Genomic DNA, 16358 nt, shown 5'->3' on the forward strand with positions numbered 1-16358 from the left:
TGTAGGTTCCATCATTGTTCTTCAGATCCGCGATATTTGGTCTAATTGTTCTGCGGCTGTTTACATAGTTCCAGAAGGCTTTGCTGTTGGTGCGTGAGTCTTTTGCCAGCTTGTGCTCAAAGTCCCATCTAGTCTTTCTTGCCGCATGAGTCGCCTCATTCCTTGCTGTAATGTATGTCTGATAGTCCTGGCCGTCTTTGGTATTTAGGTGTCGTATCCAGGTGTGGTACATTGAAATGTATGATGGCTGGATTCCATTTAGCTGCTACAGTTTCAGGGTCCTGGTATTGTGCGCGCTGTTATCCGTTATTACACTGTTGAATAGATCAGAGTCAGTGCTTTGTCTGTAGAAGCCTTTATTTTTATAAGACTCCTCAGGAAACCAATAGTTTGACATGACAGCAAAATGACAAAATGTCTGAAACATTTTGACATTTTGAGTTTAAATTTGACCAATTACGTCATAACATTGACTTGGTGTCATACTTTTGACATAGAAAATAAAAAAATGACATACTGTCTCATAACGTCAGTATTTTTTCTATCGTTACTAATTTTTAATTTTTGGAATTAGGCTTTCATGTGTTTGATTTACAGCCTTTATAATATTGTAAATATATTATATATATATATAGAAGCAAAATTGTACACGAGTGATGTACATGTAATATAATATATATTACTGAATTATAATTATGAATGCATTAATGTGCACATCATTTCAATGTTGAAGCTGGTAAAGGTGGGGCTTATGTTTGACGATATATAGGCCTGATAGCTCGTGAATTTCACTTAGGGATCTTTATCTATAATATATACTTGAGGAAATGTACTAACTTAAGTTACGACTCTTTGCAGTGGGCAGCTGTACGTGAGGTACGTGAGTACTATTGTAAAAGCAAGTAAAATGTACTTAAAGTATGACAAGTAAATACCATCATATTTTATAAACTCTTCATATGTTTGAACTGTAAAAAAGTAACTAGCGATGAAGCTCTTGAATAAATAAAAAAGAAGTACAAAGTACAAAATTTCCCTCTGAATTGTAACGTTAGTGGAGAAAAGTTAGCAGTAGAATGAAGTTAAACTACTCGAGTAAAGTACAAGTACCTGAAATCTGTCCTCAGGTAGCGTTACAGTAACGTGCTCGAGTACTTGTGGTTAGTTGTTTCCACCACTGACTTTGTTAATGTGCTAGCTTAGCTTACCTGTTGACCCCTTCATTAAGCTAACATCCTGCTCACCGGGGCACGCGCGTCGCGGCTGGCTCGCGCGCTGCTCACATGACGTTTCCCAGCATTCTGCGGGCGCCCTCACAGAAACATCAAGGAAGAGGATGCGGGTCGAGTAACTCCATGGTTGGTAAGATAAGTATTTTTAACTAAAACATGTCACATATGTTGCTACACGTCCGTCGTGGTTCGCCCATTTAAAGCGTGTTGTCGTGACGGCGGATGTCAGAGACGAATGTGAAACAATGTCGCTGTATTTTAACGTTTTTACACGCGTGTAAGAAACTGAAAGGAACCGGGTGATCGACTGTTTGCGGTCCTCCAACTGGGGGTGGTGGGTAAAGTTGTCACCGCCCGTCGTCCGGTAACCACAACAGTAGGAACGAGTATGTGAGTGACAATTGTGTGGAGGAATGGAGACATGTTGAAAACCTACGAAGATGCGTTTTTAACATTATAGGAAGCTGATCTGTGCTGGAAAGTGATATCAATGTTGGTGACAGAGGCGAGCCTGTTGACATGTTTACGTCAGTATCAGCTGTTTTTGGTTTGAAGAGAGACTGGAGGACAACAGGGGCTTTTCATTTGTTAGATTCAGCAGGGGGAGTTCTGCTAAACAGACACTGAAAACTCATAAACTGAACAAGTAGAAATGAAACTCGGCTATTCTAAATCCTTGATCTTTTTTTTTTTGTTTGCATTATTACTTTTGACTCAATTTCATGCTTTCGACCATTATGTTTTGCTTATAATCTAACTTCAACTAAAATAGATAATACCTTCATGTATGAGATAATAAACAGTATTCTGTCCTAGAACGGTGTCAGTCTAACATCAGACATGTACATTCATATCTCATTCGTTCACCTTACACAGTTCTTGATTCAATGTAACTTGAGAAAGAATGTTAAATGCCTCGGTACCCTACGTCTCATGCAGGTTGCTCAAAGAGCGTAGGACCAGCATCATAAACCTAAACCTCTACCCATTAAGACACTGGCTGCTGGACAGAAATACACAAACCCGACCAAGCATGTGTCAGAAGTGTGATAAAGCCCACAGTGTTCATGAACAGCGGCCTGATTTCAGTTTTTGGCTCGGGGCTGCTGTTGACACTAAAGAGATTTCCATTATTTTAAGAGTATTTAAAGCTGTGAAGCACAAAGGTTCTGGTGTCTGCTGTCAAATTCAATACCTCCTCCAATGCTTTAAAAACAAAAAGACAACGTGCAGTGACAGGTAGATCAGGTAGAACTCGTGTTGATTTTCATGGTGGTATGTGCACTGCATGCAAATCCTAAAAAGTACAAATGATGTGTTCAATTATCTGACAACAGATCTGCACGTTTGAGTAAGACATCCGCTCGTTGCGTCTTGTGTTATTATTACTTTGTGTTATTATTCAAATAAAGACGGCTAGAGGCGATGCTCCATCTGGGCTTCTGTTGTGCTTAAAATCCTCTCCACTGCTTGATGCCTTCACCACCAGCTAGTCTAGTCCTGGCTTTGTTTTGAAAGAACTGTCCCCAGGCTGTAGTGCAACTTCAACCCCCGACTGAGCAGATAACGAGACTGTAATCACTGTGAGCAATGAGTGTTGCTGCAGGAGATGAGGTCATTGAGATCACCCTTTGATGTGATGGTCCCTTCTCTTCCAGACATGCATCACATGTCCGCTGAGTCGAGAGCTGCAGACGCTGATATGAAGGAGGTTAAATAAAGGTTGTTTTGTCTCTCTTCTTCCCCCCCTAGTCTCAGATATGGATTACAAGGTTGTGTTCGCAGCCTTGGAGACGGTATGTGAGGACAACATTTCCATCTTGTGCGGGCCCTCCGACTTGCCGTACGGCGCCGTCGCCAGGCGCCTGGTCACGTGCATGAGAGAGATCCAGGAGCACGGCCGATCCCTGAAACCCGTGATCGCCAGCTTCACCGCCGTCTTCCACCACTATGACTTCGATGCACAAACTCCTGGGAACGGCTACCGCACCCTGGCCAAGGTACGACTGAACCCGGTGACTGGATGCGTTGCTCCGCTCACTGCTGGTTTCTTAACAGCGCTGTGTTTTTGAAGGTGTCACATGGAACAGTTTGAATCATCATTGAAACATTAGGGCTGAAAATATTTCCCCCATTGGTTGTTTTCTTGTTTAATCTATTCATTATGTGGTCGATAAAATGTAAAAGAAATAGGAAGAACATACAGTGTGTTACAATTTTACTATTTTTGTGGCTCTTTGTTTTTTTGGAAAGTTTTGGACAACAATGGAGCTCTATGACACAAAGAAAGCTACATAGAGCATTGACTCCACATGTTTCTGGTCTTTTGATGGTATTTGTTGGTAAATACAAAAAACACTTCTCTCTGTCCTTCAGGTCTTGCTGTCTTGCCTTATGCACATCATCCACAAGGGGCGTTACATCGCCTCCAATTACAACAGTGCCTTCTTCAGGGCGGACCACAACGCGTCGGAGATGGAGGCGTACTGCAGCGCTCTGTGCCAGCTGCGGGCGCTGCTGCACCTCGCCGAGCAGCTGATCAACGACAACGGCTGCGGCGAGCTGTACTCCATGCAGGACGGGGACATGAGCCGCCGGTTCGTGCGGGAGTACAGCTCCATGCACAAGGCCTGCTTCTACGGCCGCTGTCTGGGCTTCCAGGTCGGCCGGTTTTGTCCAATTCTTAGCACGCTAAAGTTGGTTTTCCCGCCAAAATATTATGCAAAATAACTTTGATGCGAGCCTGTCGATTGCTCTGAGCGCTCACTGAGCACCTCTCGTCATGTCACGTTATGTAGCCAAACAAATCACATCCCAAATAGCCAGTTTATGTTATAATGTAAAGTATTTTTAATGTGAAACTTGTTTTAATTTTCTTATTTGTCTTATTATTATCTGTCCATCGTTTCTTATCGCAGTTCTCGCCAAGTCTACGTCCGTTCCTCCAGACCGTTGTCATAAGCATGGTCACGTATGGAGAGACGTACAGTAAGCAGCAGTCGGGTTTGGGTAAGTCTCGGTTTTGTCCGTGATGTCATGGCATTGATGGACCTTTTTCTGAAGTGTTTCCCGCTCAAAAGCTTCCCGTCCTCTTCCAGGTCTGGCGGCCCTTTCCCTCCTCACATCGGGGAAGTACGTCATCGATCCGGAGCTGCGGGGCGCCGAGTTCGAGCGCATTACCCAGAACCTGGACATGCAGTTCTGGAAGTCCTTCTGGAACCTCACGGAGTCCGGCCTTTTAGCAGTAGGCAGGGTCAATTATCCTTCTACCGTCTCTCGACTCAGCTGGAGTCCCCTTTAGTGTTTTAACCGCTCAATCCGCTGCTTGTCTCCCTCCCTCCAGGGCTTCAGCAGAATAGCCTCCTACCCAGTGCAGGTGAACTTCACCCTGACCGTGCCCCCTGTCACTCTGCACCTCCCGCTGGCCTCGGACCCCAGCCTAACAGCCACCGTGTCGCCTCCGATAGCCCACTGGGGCCCCGGACCAGTCCTCATGCGTCTGATCTCCTTTGAGCTGCGAGAAGGACAGGTGAGCAATACAAATGTGTACCAGACATAGTTTTATGTACTTAGACATATATATTTGTGTAAAATCAATCATATCCATAATTTGAAATGTATCCATGTATATTCACATTCACACTGTGATATTGGCCTCTATCATTGTCGTATGTTATTCACGTCACTGAGACAGGGAGTCTAGTATAGCGGCCTTGGAGCCCGGGTGAAGATAGGGGGGGGGATAAGGTAGATAAGATAAGGTAGATAAACAAGTAGGGCGAGGAGGAAGAACGCAGGGGAAGAACGCGAGCTGTGATGGGCAGCCGGAGGCGGAGTCAGGACAAGACGAGTGGGGAAGGAGACTGTGGTTCATCAACAAAGCTTGTTATGACTTGTCCGAGGTACACAGTGTAACTTGTCTCGTGACAGTTTAGAGGAGGAGGGGGAGAACTCGATAGATTAGAGACCCGATCAATCGTCTGCATGAGAGACATAACACAACAGTGTATAAACGAATGTACAAGCCGACCCAAATCGATATATTACCAATAAGAACTGTATCATTGGTATTTGGGGGGGGGGGGATTTCATATAAAGTGGTTGTATACGATGATGTAGAAAATGTATAAATCAGGTTTGGAAAAGGTCATTTCTGCATCGTTCTCCTGGAAGAGAATGGCATGTTTTGGTGTCTTTATTTATTTATTACCTTGTGACTTGTCCTCTCACGTTTTAGGCGAGCGAAGAGTTACTCGCTTATTCTCGAAGCGACCCCCCTCCCATCACCGCATCCCATCTCCCCTGGGTACAGACGCAGCCTCGCTCCCCCTGGCTGCTCATCCACTTCCACGGAGGTGGCTTTGTGGCCCAGACCTCCAGATCCCACGAGGTACGGCACACGACGCTGGCCTTGACTGTAGCACAGGGTTAATACTACCACTACCACCCGGACTCTTACTCCTCTTATAATAACGGTTATATTTATCACCAGACCTTTCAATCCGACTCAGTGTTTCGCAAGTTTACAATGAAAGTAAGCAGGTTTTCCATTCCCCACACGCATTTGTTCTGCTCTCTACCCCCCCCCCCCCCCCCCCCCTCACAAATCAGAATTACCTGCGGACGTGGTCTAAGCAGCTGAGCGTGCCGATCCTCTCCGTGGACTACTCGCTGTCACCCGAAGCACCGTTTCCCAGAGCTCTGGAGGAATGCTTCTACGCCTACTGCTGGGCTCTGAACAACTGTCATCTGCTGGGTGTGTGTGTGTGTGTGCATGGCGTCACGCTGCAGACAACACAGGGCCGTAGTGAACCAACAGGGAGAATTCATGTCTTTCATTTGAACTGATTATTATGTCCGTCTGATCATATTTATTTATGTGGGAATTAGGATTGTTTTTGCAAGAACACACAGTATTTATTGTTAAAATCACTTGTAAGTATGAACAGTTATTTACACTTTTATATACGTATACAACTGCCCCGATACGAGAAAAATATTACTTAAAAATATATGCAAATTAGTATTTGTTGATTTAACAAAATGTGTGGATTCAAAATGCAACTGTGTGGGCCAATGCATCCACACCTGCAGCTCTGCGGACGGCTGCATTTCTACACAAAGCAATCGAGTCTGTGCACCTTCACAGATTTACACAACACTATTACACAGTGCACCCATTTCACATGTGGTGTTACCATCATTTCAAGTGTTGATTGTAAAAATGAATGTTATTTCAACGGCTCCGTCCGTGTGTCTCAGGCTCCACGGCTGAGCGTGTTTGCCTGGCGGGTGACAGCGCCGGAGGAAACCTCTGCATCACCGTGTCCATGAAGGCCATAAGCAGCGGCATCCGGGTCCCCGACGGCATCATGGCCGCCTACCCCGCCATCTTGCTCACCACTGACGCCTCGCCGTCCCGCCTGCTCACGCTCATCGACCCGCTGCTGCCTCTAGGTGTCCTCACGAAGTGCATCAATGCCTATGCAGGTGTGTGTGTGTGTGTGTGTGTGTGTGTGTACAGCATCGTTTGCCGCCTCATTTAACACAAGAGAACGTTCCGGTGCTACCGGAACAGAAAACAGAATCTGTGAGGGATTAATGTAGAAACCGGATGACGTGAGAGGAAAAGGTAAGATGAGAATAATTAACCTGCTGCTATGTGCACTGTTCTGCACTAAATACAAAGTGTGTGACTCCACCTAGTTGGACATTTTTTATTGCCACAAGCCTCTGATTTAGCGTAACATTGTAGCAGATTTTATCATATTGCCTCGATATCTTTGAAAACTTTTGCCTTTCTACACTCGTATCTCAGGTGTCGGAGAGCTTCTCTCTGTGTGCTTATTGTCACTGAGTATCATTGAGAGAATGCTTTGTTCCCCATTGCAGATGAACAGAATTATGGTTTTACATCTGGACGGACTGATTCCTGTATTTGGTTTAAACATGTCACTGGAAGTTCTATATGTGAGGTGAAAACAGAAGGTCCTCAGGGTGAAAGAACAAGCCTCAGTAAATACACAGTAATCTGAGTGACGTCAGCATCTTGTTGCCATGTGAACGGTGTATATACTGTGTCGGAGGAGAGAGTAAGAATCAGGATGTGTTGCCTAGCTCCCTGCAAGGACTGCGCTTCAGTTTTGCTCTTTCGTATGATTACTCTCCACTAGGGGTGTAACAATACGCGTATTCGTATTGAACCGTTCGGTACGAGGCTCACGGTTCGGTACGCATGATGAACCGAATACGTTTGAAAAAAAAAAAAAGTTTAAAAAAAAAAACTTTATTTAACCAGGTAGTCCATTGAGTCCATTGAGTCCATAGACCATTGAGATTGAAAATCTCTTTTGCAAGATGTAAGTAACAATACTACATGACATTAAGGAGCAGTTTTAGTTTTTTATGCTTATGTGTTGCTAAGAAGACACCCCAGAAGATGGGTCACTCAGGTATAGTTCCATCATTGTTCAAAGTCAAAGAATAACTTCATGATGTTAGTTGTAATGAATAAATATATTTTAAAATCAAGAACATTTCTCTGGCATTTATAGTTTTCTACTGTACCGAAACGTACCGAACCGTGGCTCCACTGTATCGTACTGAACCCAACCGTGACTTTTGTGAACCGTTACACTCCTACTCTCCACCCTTTAAACCAGGGGTCTCAAACTCATTTTCACTCCGGGCCACATCAGCATCATGGTCGCCCACAAAGGGCCGGTTGTAAATGTAACTACTCGTAACATATTGTTAAATAAGTCTCTGCATTTGATTGTTGTTTATTCAAGTGTTAAAATATTGTACATAAAAATATATTTAAGCACATTTCTGTGATAACTTAAATCCTTTTAATTTAGGGTTAAGAAACCCACATTACTCTATCAAAGATCAAACTATTAAAGAAAATATCAAAGACAAATATCAAACAAGTTATTACAATAACTTTGTTCAAAGCTTAAAATCCTTTCAAGGGTGCGTTTGCAAAACACATGAAGTATTTCATGTGTTTTAAAGCCACGTTTAAAGGAGTCTTCAATGTACATTTACATGTCAAATGTACAGTAACCAGCCAAAGAGCTGCTTCTATGACTGTGTTTAAGTATCTCATCATTTTGACTTTCTATTTCATCATTTTGACTTTCTATCATAGTTATGACTTTCTATCTCATAACTTAGACTTTCTATCTCATAATTTCGACTATGGGGATATTTTTATTGTCAAGTCCAACTTAAATTTTGTTTTTATTTTTTTTTTTTTTGCCGGCGGATTCGCGGGCCACATAAAATGACGTGGCGGGCCGGATTCGGCCCGCGGGCCGGGAGTTTGAGACCCCTGCTTTAAACTGTTACAGAACATCTGAAACTATCTGTTTCTAAAGTAAGGAAACATGTTATTCTGTCTCTCGGGTGTGTTTTTTGTCCGTCTGTCCGACACATTTGCTTACGTCACATAATCTCCCTCCCAGGTGCAGACTCCCAGACGGTGCAGACCGCGGCGGGCAGCGGCAGCCTGAGAGCTCTGGGCAGAGACACCGCTGCGCTGCTCAGCGATCTCACCCAGGGAGCCTCCAACTGGATCCAGTCCTATCTGGACCCCATGCGGACTACGGGGGGAGTGCGCTCGCTGTCGTTAATGCAGACGGGGTCCGCAGGCGGCGCGACTCGCGGGACGCCCGCTTCTGCCTCCGCGACACACTGCGGTGGTCGGGTGGATTACCCAGAGGGCTTTGAGCCTCTGCGCTCCGAGTGCCTGGCCGTCGTTCGCCTGACGTCCTGCCCCGTCATCAGGAACCCGTTTGTGTCGCCCCTGCTGGCTCCTGCCAGCCTGCTGAGAGGCCTGCCGCCTGTGCACATAGTGGTAAGAGTTTATATCTCCGAGAGGCACCTCATGTTCACCCCGAGGACAATTTTAACTCTTCAACTAACTTCAGCAAAAGCACATTTTTTAGCCTGGTTAATCAGACTCAGATGCCATTTCCTGTTACTTAATTCATTAATTTTGATTGGCTGAAGAAAGCTTGAGACGTGGGCGTCAATACTAAGATCTGGAACCAGGCTTTAAGATTCCTACGAAATGACACAACGTCCGTGTGTTGGGCTCACGGACTCATCGACATAATCAGTAATGACGACATGATTTCTGTTGGCTGCTGGTATTCTTCCACTTTCCTTTCTGGACTGCATGCTGGTTTGGCACAGACTTTCTCCAGCTATTTCAAAACAGCAAAGATTTCTCTTGTTGCATTTGTGTCTGAAGACACAGACAGCTGAACGGTAACATCATTGGATTGTGTGCAATGGGTTTTCAAGTTGATTTTCACACTTGTATTAATTGGGGGCTAAAAGCATGCAAGAGAAACCGTGAAGGAGCTCGGTGTGGTCCAGTTTCATGCACACACACACACACAGCTTCATTTTCATGTGTGTTGCATCTATGATGCAACACCCACAAACCAAGCCAGAAATCTAGGTGTATGGATTCAGACCTCAACCTGAACAGCCATATCAAGACAATTACAAAATCAGCCTACTATCACCTGAAGAATATATCAAGGATTAGAGGATTTATGTCTCAACAGGATTTGGAAAAACCTGTCCATGCATTTATCTTCAGCAGACTGGACTACTGTAACGGTGTGTTTACAGGTCTCTGTAAAAAGTCCGTCAGAAAGCTGCAGCTGATTCAGAACGCTGCAGCTCGAGTCCTCACTAAGACCAGGAGGGTGGATCACATCACTCCAGTTCTGAGGTCTTTGCACTGGCTTCCTGTCCAACAAAGAATTGACTTTAAAATCCTGCTGTTGGTTTACAAAGCACTGAATGGTTTAGGACCAAAATACATCTCTGATCTGCTGCTACCTTATGAACCATCCCGACCCCTCAGGTCGTCTGGGACCGGTCTACTTTCTGTTCCCAGAGTCAGAACTAAACATGGAGAAGCAGCGTTCAGTTTTTCTGCTCCACATATCTGGAACAAAGTCCCAGAAAGCTGCAGGTCTGCTGAGACCCTCAGCTCATTTAAATCAAGATTGAAGACCTTTCTGTTTGCTGCTGCCTTTAATTGAACCACATTCAATTCATATATTAATCAATTTCCTGCATTTCTGCATTTTACTACTGCATTTTACCACTGCACTTTTCTTTTGCCTTATGTTTTGATGCTTTTAATGGTTTCATGTGAAGCACTTTGAATTACCTTGTTGTTGAAATGTGCTATACAAATAAACTTGCCTTGCCTTGCCTATGATGAAGCTCGACAGATAAATCTGCCCGGCCGATATTCCAGATATTTCAGTCGAAAGGTTTGAGTTTTTTCCCCCCTAAACCTTGTTTCCTGACCCCAATCTGTGTGTTTCCTTGTCCCCCTCCTCAGGCCTCCGCTCTGGACGCCCTGCTGGACGACTCGGTGACGTTTGCCAAGAAGCTGCGCGACATGGGCCAGCCCGTGAGCCTGACGGTGGTGGAGGACCTGCCGCACGGCTTCCTCAGCCTGTATCAGCTCGTCAAGGAGACGGAGGTTGCCGCGGATATCTGCGTGGAGCAAATGAGGATCATTTTTCAGCGAGGAAACCTTCGCAAGCGACCAAAGCTGGGAGAGACGTCTCCTAGCGGCAGTCAGTCGGGCTGATTTTACCCGTCGGGACTTTGTTGTTGCTGGGGCGAAAAAGAGACATCTGACGTAATGAGGGAGGGATGAAACAAGTCAGGGAAAATTATGAGGGCTGCAACGAAACCTTTAAGAATAGAGGAAGCTTAGCTGTGCTTTAAACCTCCACTCTGCAACATTTTTTCTGTCACCAGCTATAATCGAGAGAGACGCTTAAAACTTTCTTGACCAGCTCTGGTGTGATCCGAAATGATGACAACGGGAGGCAATGATGATCTCGTCTGTCCCACATGTTCAAGATCCAGATCCAAACACACATTGAGACTTTTACAGGCTGTCATGAAGTTCCCCGTAACCAGCCCGTGTAGTCGTTTTTTATCTGATGTACTGTACGTCAGGAATGGGAGCTGCTGTGCCTTGAATTTAAAGTGTGTGTGGAGAAGCTTTGCCTACATTACTGCACAAACCGACAAGGTTTACGTGCACTGAACACATTTCAGACACACTCTTATTATTTTGATTTGTTTACCAGCGGTATGTGGATGTGGGTTATGGAAGTTACTTGCTGTACTGGAAATGAATTCTTGACATATGTTGAATATTTAACACTTTGTTGTTTATATTTAAAGTCTGAATTAAAATTGAAACTTCCAAGGACTGTCGGTGTTTCTTTCAAGGAGCGTGGACATTCTCTCAGCAGCTGAATGTGAGCGTTACCTCCTCCCCCCCCTGATAAACCTCTTGACACTGTTTAGATTATGTAATTATGTACAGTATAGCATGTAAACCGGAAATGTTGTTAAATCAGCCAATTTGTAAATTGTAGAATGTGGAAACATTTCTCCAAAGAACTAGTATACGATTGGTATTGTTACTGTCCACAAGCTTGTTGTTGCAGACGTCATACCCTTAACCCAAACATTCTAACACTTGACCCCATTGACAGCTTGACATTTCCCATCCTACACAGTAAGTAAGGGACGGCTGGAGACCTACGGCGCCAACAGGTGACCATTCTAACCGTCTGCATGAGCTCATCCTGCCCGTTTCGGCCCACTGTGGCCTCTCAGGGGCGAGGACATCTGGGTGAGCACCACATCTGCTGCAAGGACGGGCCCCGAGCAGTTCATCGCTGCCGCTGTCATCGTCCGCAACTACGTCCGTTACACCATCAACCACGACATCATGCTGATTGAACTCGCCGAGCCGGCAAAGATCGACAAGTACGTCCAGCCCGTTGCCCTGCCCGCCAGCCAGCTGCTCCCGTGTGTGTGTGTGTGTGTGTGTGTGTGTGTGTGTGTGTGTGTGTGTGTGTGTGTGTGTGTGTGTGTGTGTGTGTGTGTGTGTGTGTGTGTGTGTGTGTGTGTGTGTGTGTGTGTGTGTGTGTGTGTGTGTGTGTGTGTGTGTGTGTGTGTGTGTGTGTGTGTGTGTGCGCGCGCGCGCGGTCAGGTGAAACCAATCGGGGCAGAGCAGACAATCGCACACAATTAATGTTCTCTAACAAAGGAGGTGAAGAGTATCATAATGAAACAGAAACATGAATGAATTACCTGAAACATAACAAACAGAAGGCCCAAAACCCAGAACACAAAATCCTCAACTGATCTTCTAAAAAAGCAACACTGTCCAGTCTTAACAAAGAGCCAGAGGGCATGGAGCCTCACAGTCCGGCTCTCAAGACGTTCAGCGCATTTACCCCAAAGTCAAAAAGAAATCTTTAAAAGCTACACATAGTGGCTTACTGGACTAATAAACGACATGCAGAGCTTTAATATAGCCGCTAACAGCTGTTGTTTATGTGAAGATATGATGGAGTAATGTCTACCTGAGCGGAGAATGAAGGCCTTCTCTCTCTGTGTGCTGTTCTCTGAGCTTTGCCATTCTTTTTTACATTTCCGGGCCAGTGGTCTCTGCTTTTAGTGCGCATGAGCGTGCGCCATCTGGCTAGCTTGTGGCCACAGCTGTGCTCTCATACAGCGGTTACAGCTGGTAACGCCGTCCCGACCGGCAAGCCTCATCGCTGAAGCCGAGGACCCATCCGCTGGTTCCCCCTCAGGGTAAACACGGTGAGCTCTGTCAGCACGTTTGCCGTAGTTTTTACTGTTAGCGCTGTTAGCACCAAAACACCATGTTGAGAGCCGTGGAGACGCAATTTAAAATGTTCACCATCTGTACATTAAAACAAGTTTACCTTCAAACAGGGTTTAGATGTGCACTGTGTGAGCATGTGTCTCAAGTGACAGTGCCCTAATAATAAAATATGATGTTATTATTATTTTAGCATCTTTGAAATTATTGTAATGGCATGCATTTTTTATTTGCAGGAAAATTAAACAACCGCAAACCCCAAAAGTCACACCATTTCATATTCTCCACATATTGTTTTGTAATGATATAATATGTGTAAACAATGGAGGCACGTTGCGTATCTGGTGTCGTTATTGATGACAACTGATTTTCTGCACACATTTTTTATTGAAGAGCCTTCAGTGACAGACATACAGACTGTGTTGGACATTTGTGATGAAACAAAGAGATCTTTCATCATGAAACAGTTTCTGGAGGTGGTTTTGATGCAGAACGTGATGGATAAACAGACTGATTACAGGTTTCACTTGTTATCGCTGAACATGGAGACTAAAGGCTGAAACCAGCTCTGCAGCTCCCCCATCTTGTCGTCCAGGGTGGACCGCAGGTCTTCGGTGGTCTTCTCGAAGCGCTCCTTGATGTCTTCGACCGCGGTCTGGATCTTGTCCTTCATGGTATCCGCCTGCGACTCCAGCAGATTGTTCAGGGTGGAGATCTTGGCCTGGGCGTTGTCACGCACCTGAGCAAAGTAAGGGTCCAAACGCGCACTCACGTCCTCCATGTTGTTCAAGGTGCTGGATTGGAGCTCGTCAAATAAGTCAGCAATGCGTCTGGGACGAAGAGTGAAGAAAAAGGTTCAAACACACTGTAAGATGTATCACAGAAGACGTGATTTAGTATCAAAACATAGATTCGGACAAAGTATTTGGCGAATCTACGAAATGAAAAGATTTAAAGTTTGGCAGGTCAAGGTTAGAGAAACTATCTGGACAGGGTTCCCCATCGAACGCCTCCCGGCTCCAGTGGGTCTCGCTCACCTCTTGATGTCCTCCGTGTCCTTGTTGAGGCGCTTCTTCAGTTTGCGGGTGTAGGCCGAGACCCTGACCCTGACGTCGTCGGCGTTCTGCTCCATCATGGTCTGCAGCTCCTGGCCGTACTTCTCCATCTGCTCCCGGCCCTCGCTCATGTGATCGCCCAGTTTGTTGGTCAGCCTCTGCAGGTCTCTGCCCAGGTTCTCTGCAGCGTCCTGGGTGAAGGGCGCCAGCTTGGTCTGCAGGTCCTCCCTGTACATGGCCAGCTCGGACATGCTGTCCTGGATCAGGGTGCTGTTGGCAGGGGGCGAGACGGATGAGGTTCATTATTTGTTGGTGTTTGTGAAATATTTTAGAACCAAAGGGGGTCAAGAGCAAGCAAAGGCCTTTATTAGAGGTAAGATAGGAGCTCTGTTTGTACTGAGCCAACTCATGTCCAGTAAATCAATGCAAAACTCTCAGGATTTTAACTGAAGCGTTGAGAGAAGATTCAATAGTGGCTGAGACTAAACCACTAAAAGTGCACATGAGAAGTCAGAGACGTGGACTTGAGACCAGGGTGCACCATACATGTGTCACCACACTGACACGAGCTGCTTATGAACCTCCTCGCACTCAGGACACAATGTGTGTTGTGTAACCAAGCAGAGGTCTGAAAACAACATTGAGCTGATGTTTTCCAACTCACTCCAACAGGTCAGACAAAGGAGGCAAAAAGTCAGATAAATAATGGTGGGTCCTCGTCACAGTGTTTAGAGGTATTTTAGATAGAAATACCACGATCTGAAAAATACTCCATCAAGAGAAAAAGTCCTCGTTTACATCTGGTTGTGGAGTGTGATATTTTTACTACCCTGGAATAGATTTGAAATGTTTCCTTGAGAAAGTGGTGCAGATTAAAACACCGGCAGCAGTCCGTCAGAGCAGGTATGGGTATTTATCGCACACAGGATCAAATAATCACACAAAGGTCAAAGGTGCAAATAATCCGACAGATCACTCTGATCGCTTTCCGTCGCTGTGAAATGAACTCACTCCAGTTCTCGGCTGATCTCCGAGCTCTTGAGGTCCTTCACCACTACGTCGGCCTTGGAGTTCAGGTCCGCGAAGTAGTTGTTGACCTTGTCGACCGCTTCCTCCCAGGGTTTCTTCCAGTCGTCCTGAGGCACGCTTCTGGCATGGCAGCCTGTACGTTTTGGACGAGCGATGAACAAACTCAGATATTCGCTTCAGACAAATCTTTGAAGTGGGACAACAAAACAAGACGGCAGACCCTATGGATGAAACACTTTCTTTGAATAAATATAAATAAGTGTCATTTCATTTCAGGATTTATCTTCAACCTCTGAAGGACAAACCACTTGATCAAGTCTGGGACCCATATTTGGACTACATGGACACTGAGGAGTCCAAAGACAGATGTTAGATATTTAGACTGGATTACTGCACTGTAATAGCTCCTTTCACTTCCTTTGTAATATTATTATATACGTTATATTATTAGTAGTAGTAGTAGAAGTAGTGGTAGTAGTAGTAGTAGTCGTAGTAGTAGTAGTAGCAGTAGTACTGGTAGAAGTACAAAGAGTCCGAGATCTTTCAAACTCTCACACTAAATGTTTTCAAAATAAAAAGTGTCACTAAGAAGACATTTTCGACTCACCGGATAGGACAGCCAGCACACAGATTACTGCAAGGAACCTCATGATGATAACTGGAATATCATTAAATAAAAAGGTTAAAATGAAGCTCCAATTTTCACCCATTGAACATTCATTTCAAGACTTAAAAACAACAACAGATGCAATGAATCATCATGACTTTTTCTTTTAATCAAACTCTTCACACATTTAGTAAAAACTACAAGACCAACCATCTGTTCAAGAAGCGCTGTGAGACTTACCTCAGTGATCCAGATCTGTGACAACTGTGATACTGACTCAGCTTGTCACTCAGTATTTATAGAGTTCACGTGGCTTTGATGCGATCCAATAAATATCAATGACTTGCGTCCGAAGTTCCCAACATGAACTGTGTTGTTGTCATCTTTTATTGCTGTGTGCGTGTGTGTGTGTGTGTGTGTGTGTGTGTGTGTGTGTGTGTGTGTGTGTGTGTGTGTGTTGTTTAGGTTCCACGTCGCACTCTGAAAGTACACATGCAAGCATAGGTCAAAAATTTGGAACACCCAAAATATCTGATCAGGGTTTCCATGGGGTCAAGGTCTCTGGATCCCCAGTGGGACAGATTGATTTCACAGTTTCACACAGTTCCTTACATGAAATGCAGTGCAGTTTATTTGCAAATGGTCCATAGTCTGCTTTAACAACCGCTGCCAGCATTTATACAACTTCTATAACCTTCCACGCAGATTGGGGTCAATCAATGAAATACTTTATTGTC

General features: G+C 44.9%; 2 protein-coding genes across 3 annotated transcripts; one reads left to right on the top strand and one right to left on the bottom strand.

Moving 5' to 3' along the window:
• The first annotated feature begins 1300 nt into the window (after positions 1-1300).
• lipea (lipase, hormone-sensitive a) lies at positions 1301-11484 on the top strand. 2 transcript variants are annotated; one of them, XM_079288555.1, is made up of 11 exons: positions 1301-1362; positions 2985-3232; positions 3609-3893; positions 4151-4241; positions 4331-4476; positions 4576-4761; positions 5470-5622; positions 5844-5988; positions 6495-6722; positions 8702-9093; positions 10609-11484. In XM_079288555.1, the coding sequence occupies exons 1-11, from the start codon at positions 1356-1358 to the stop codon at positions 10861-10863; spliced, it is 2136 nt and encodes a 711-aa protein (XP_079144681.1). In that variant the 5' UTR covers positions 1301-1355; the 3' UTR covers positions 10864-11484. The 2 variants fall into 2 exon arrangements, with proteins under 2 accessions (XP_079144681.1, XP_079144682.1); XM_079288556.1 differs by having other exon boundaries at positions 1317-1358.
• Positions 11485-13453: 1969 nt separating this feature from the next.
• apoea (apolipoprotein Ea) lies at positions 13454-15664 on the bottom strand (the record flags this gene model as incomplete). Its single annotated transcript, XM_079287748.1, has 4 exons — positions 13454-13760; positions 13968-14255; positions 14997-15147; positions 15622-15664. 4 exons carry the CDS (start codon positions 15662-15664, stop codon positions 13454-13456), a joined length of 789 nt encoding a protein of 262 aa, XP_079143874.1.
• Positions 15665-16358: the final 694 nt, after the last annotated feature.

The sequence above is a fragment of the Melanostigma gelatinosum genome, assembly GCF_949748355.1.
Source record: "Melanostigma gelatinosum genome assembly, chromosome: 17".
In the NCBI taxonomy this organism is placed as follows: Eukaryota; Metazoa; Chordata; class Actinopteri; order Perciformes; family Zoarcidae; genus Melanostigma; species Melanostigma gelatinosum.

Coding starts and splice junctions, on each gene's coding strand:
- lipea (XM_079288555.1), top strand. Junction 3,894..4,150: donor GCCGCTGTCTGGGCTTCCAG/GTCGGCCGGTTT, acceptor TTCTTATCGCAG/TTCTCGCCAAGTCTACGTCC. Junction 4,477..4,575: donor CGGAGTCCGGCCTTTTAGCA/GTAGGCAGGGTC, acceptor CCCTCCCTCCAG/GGCTTCAGCAGAATAGCCTC.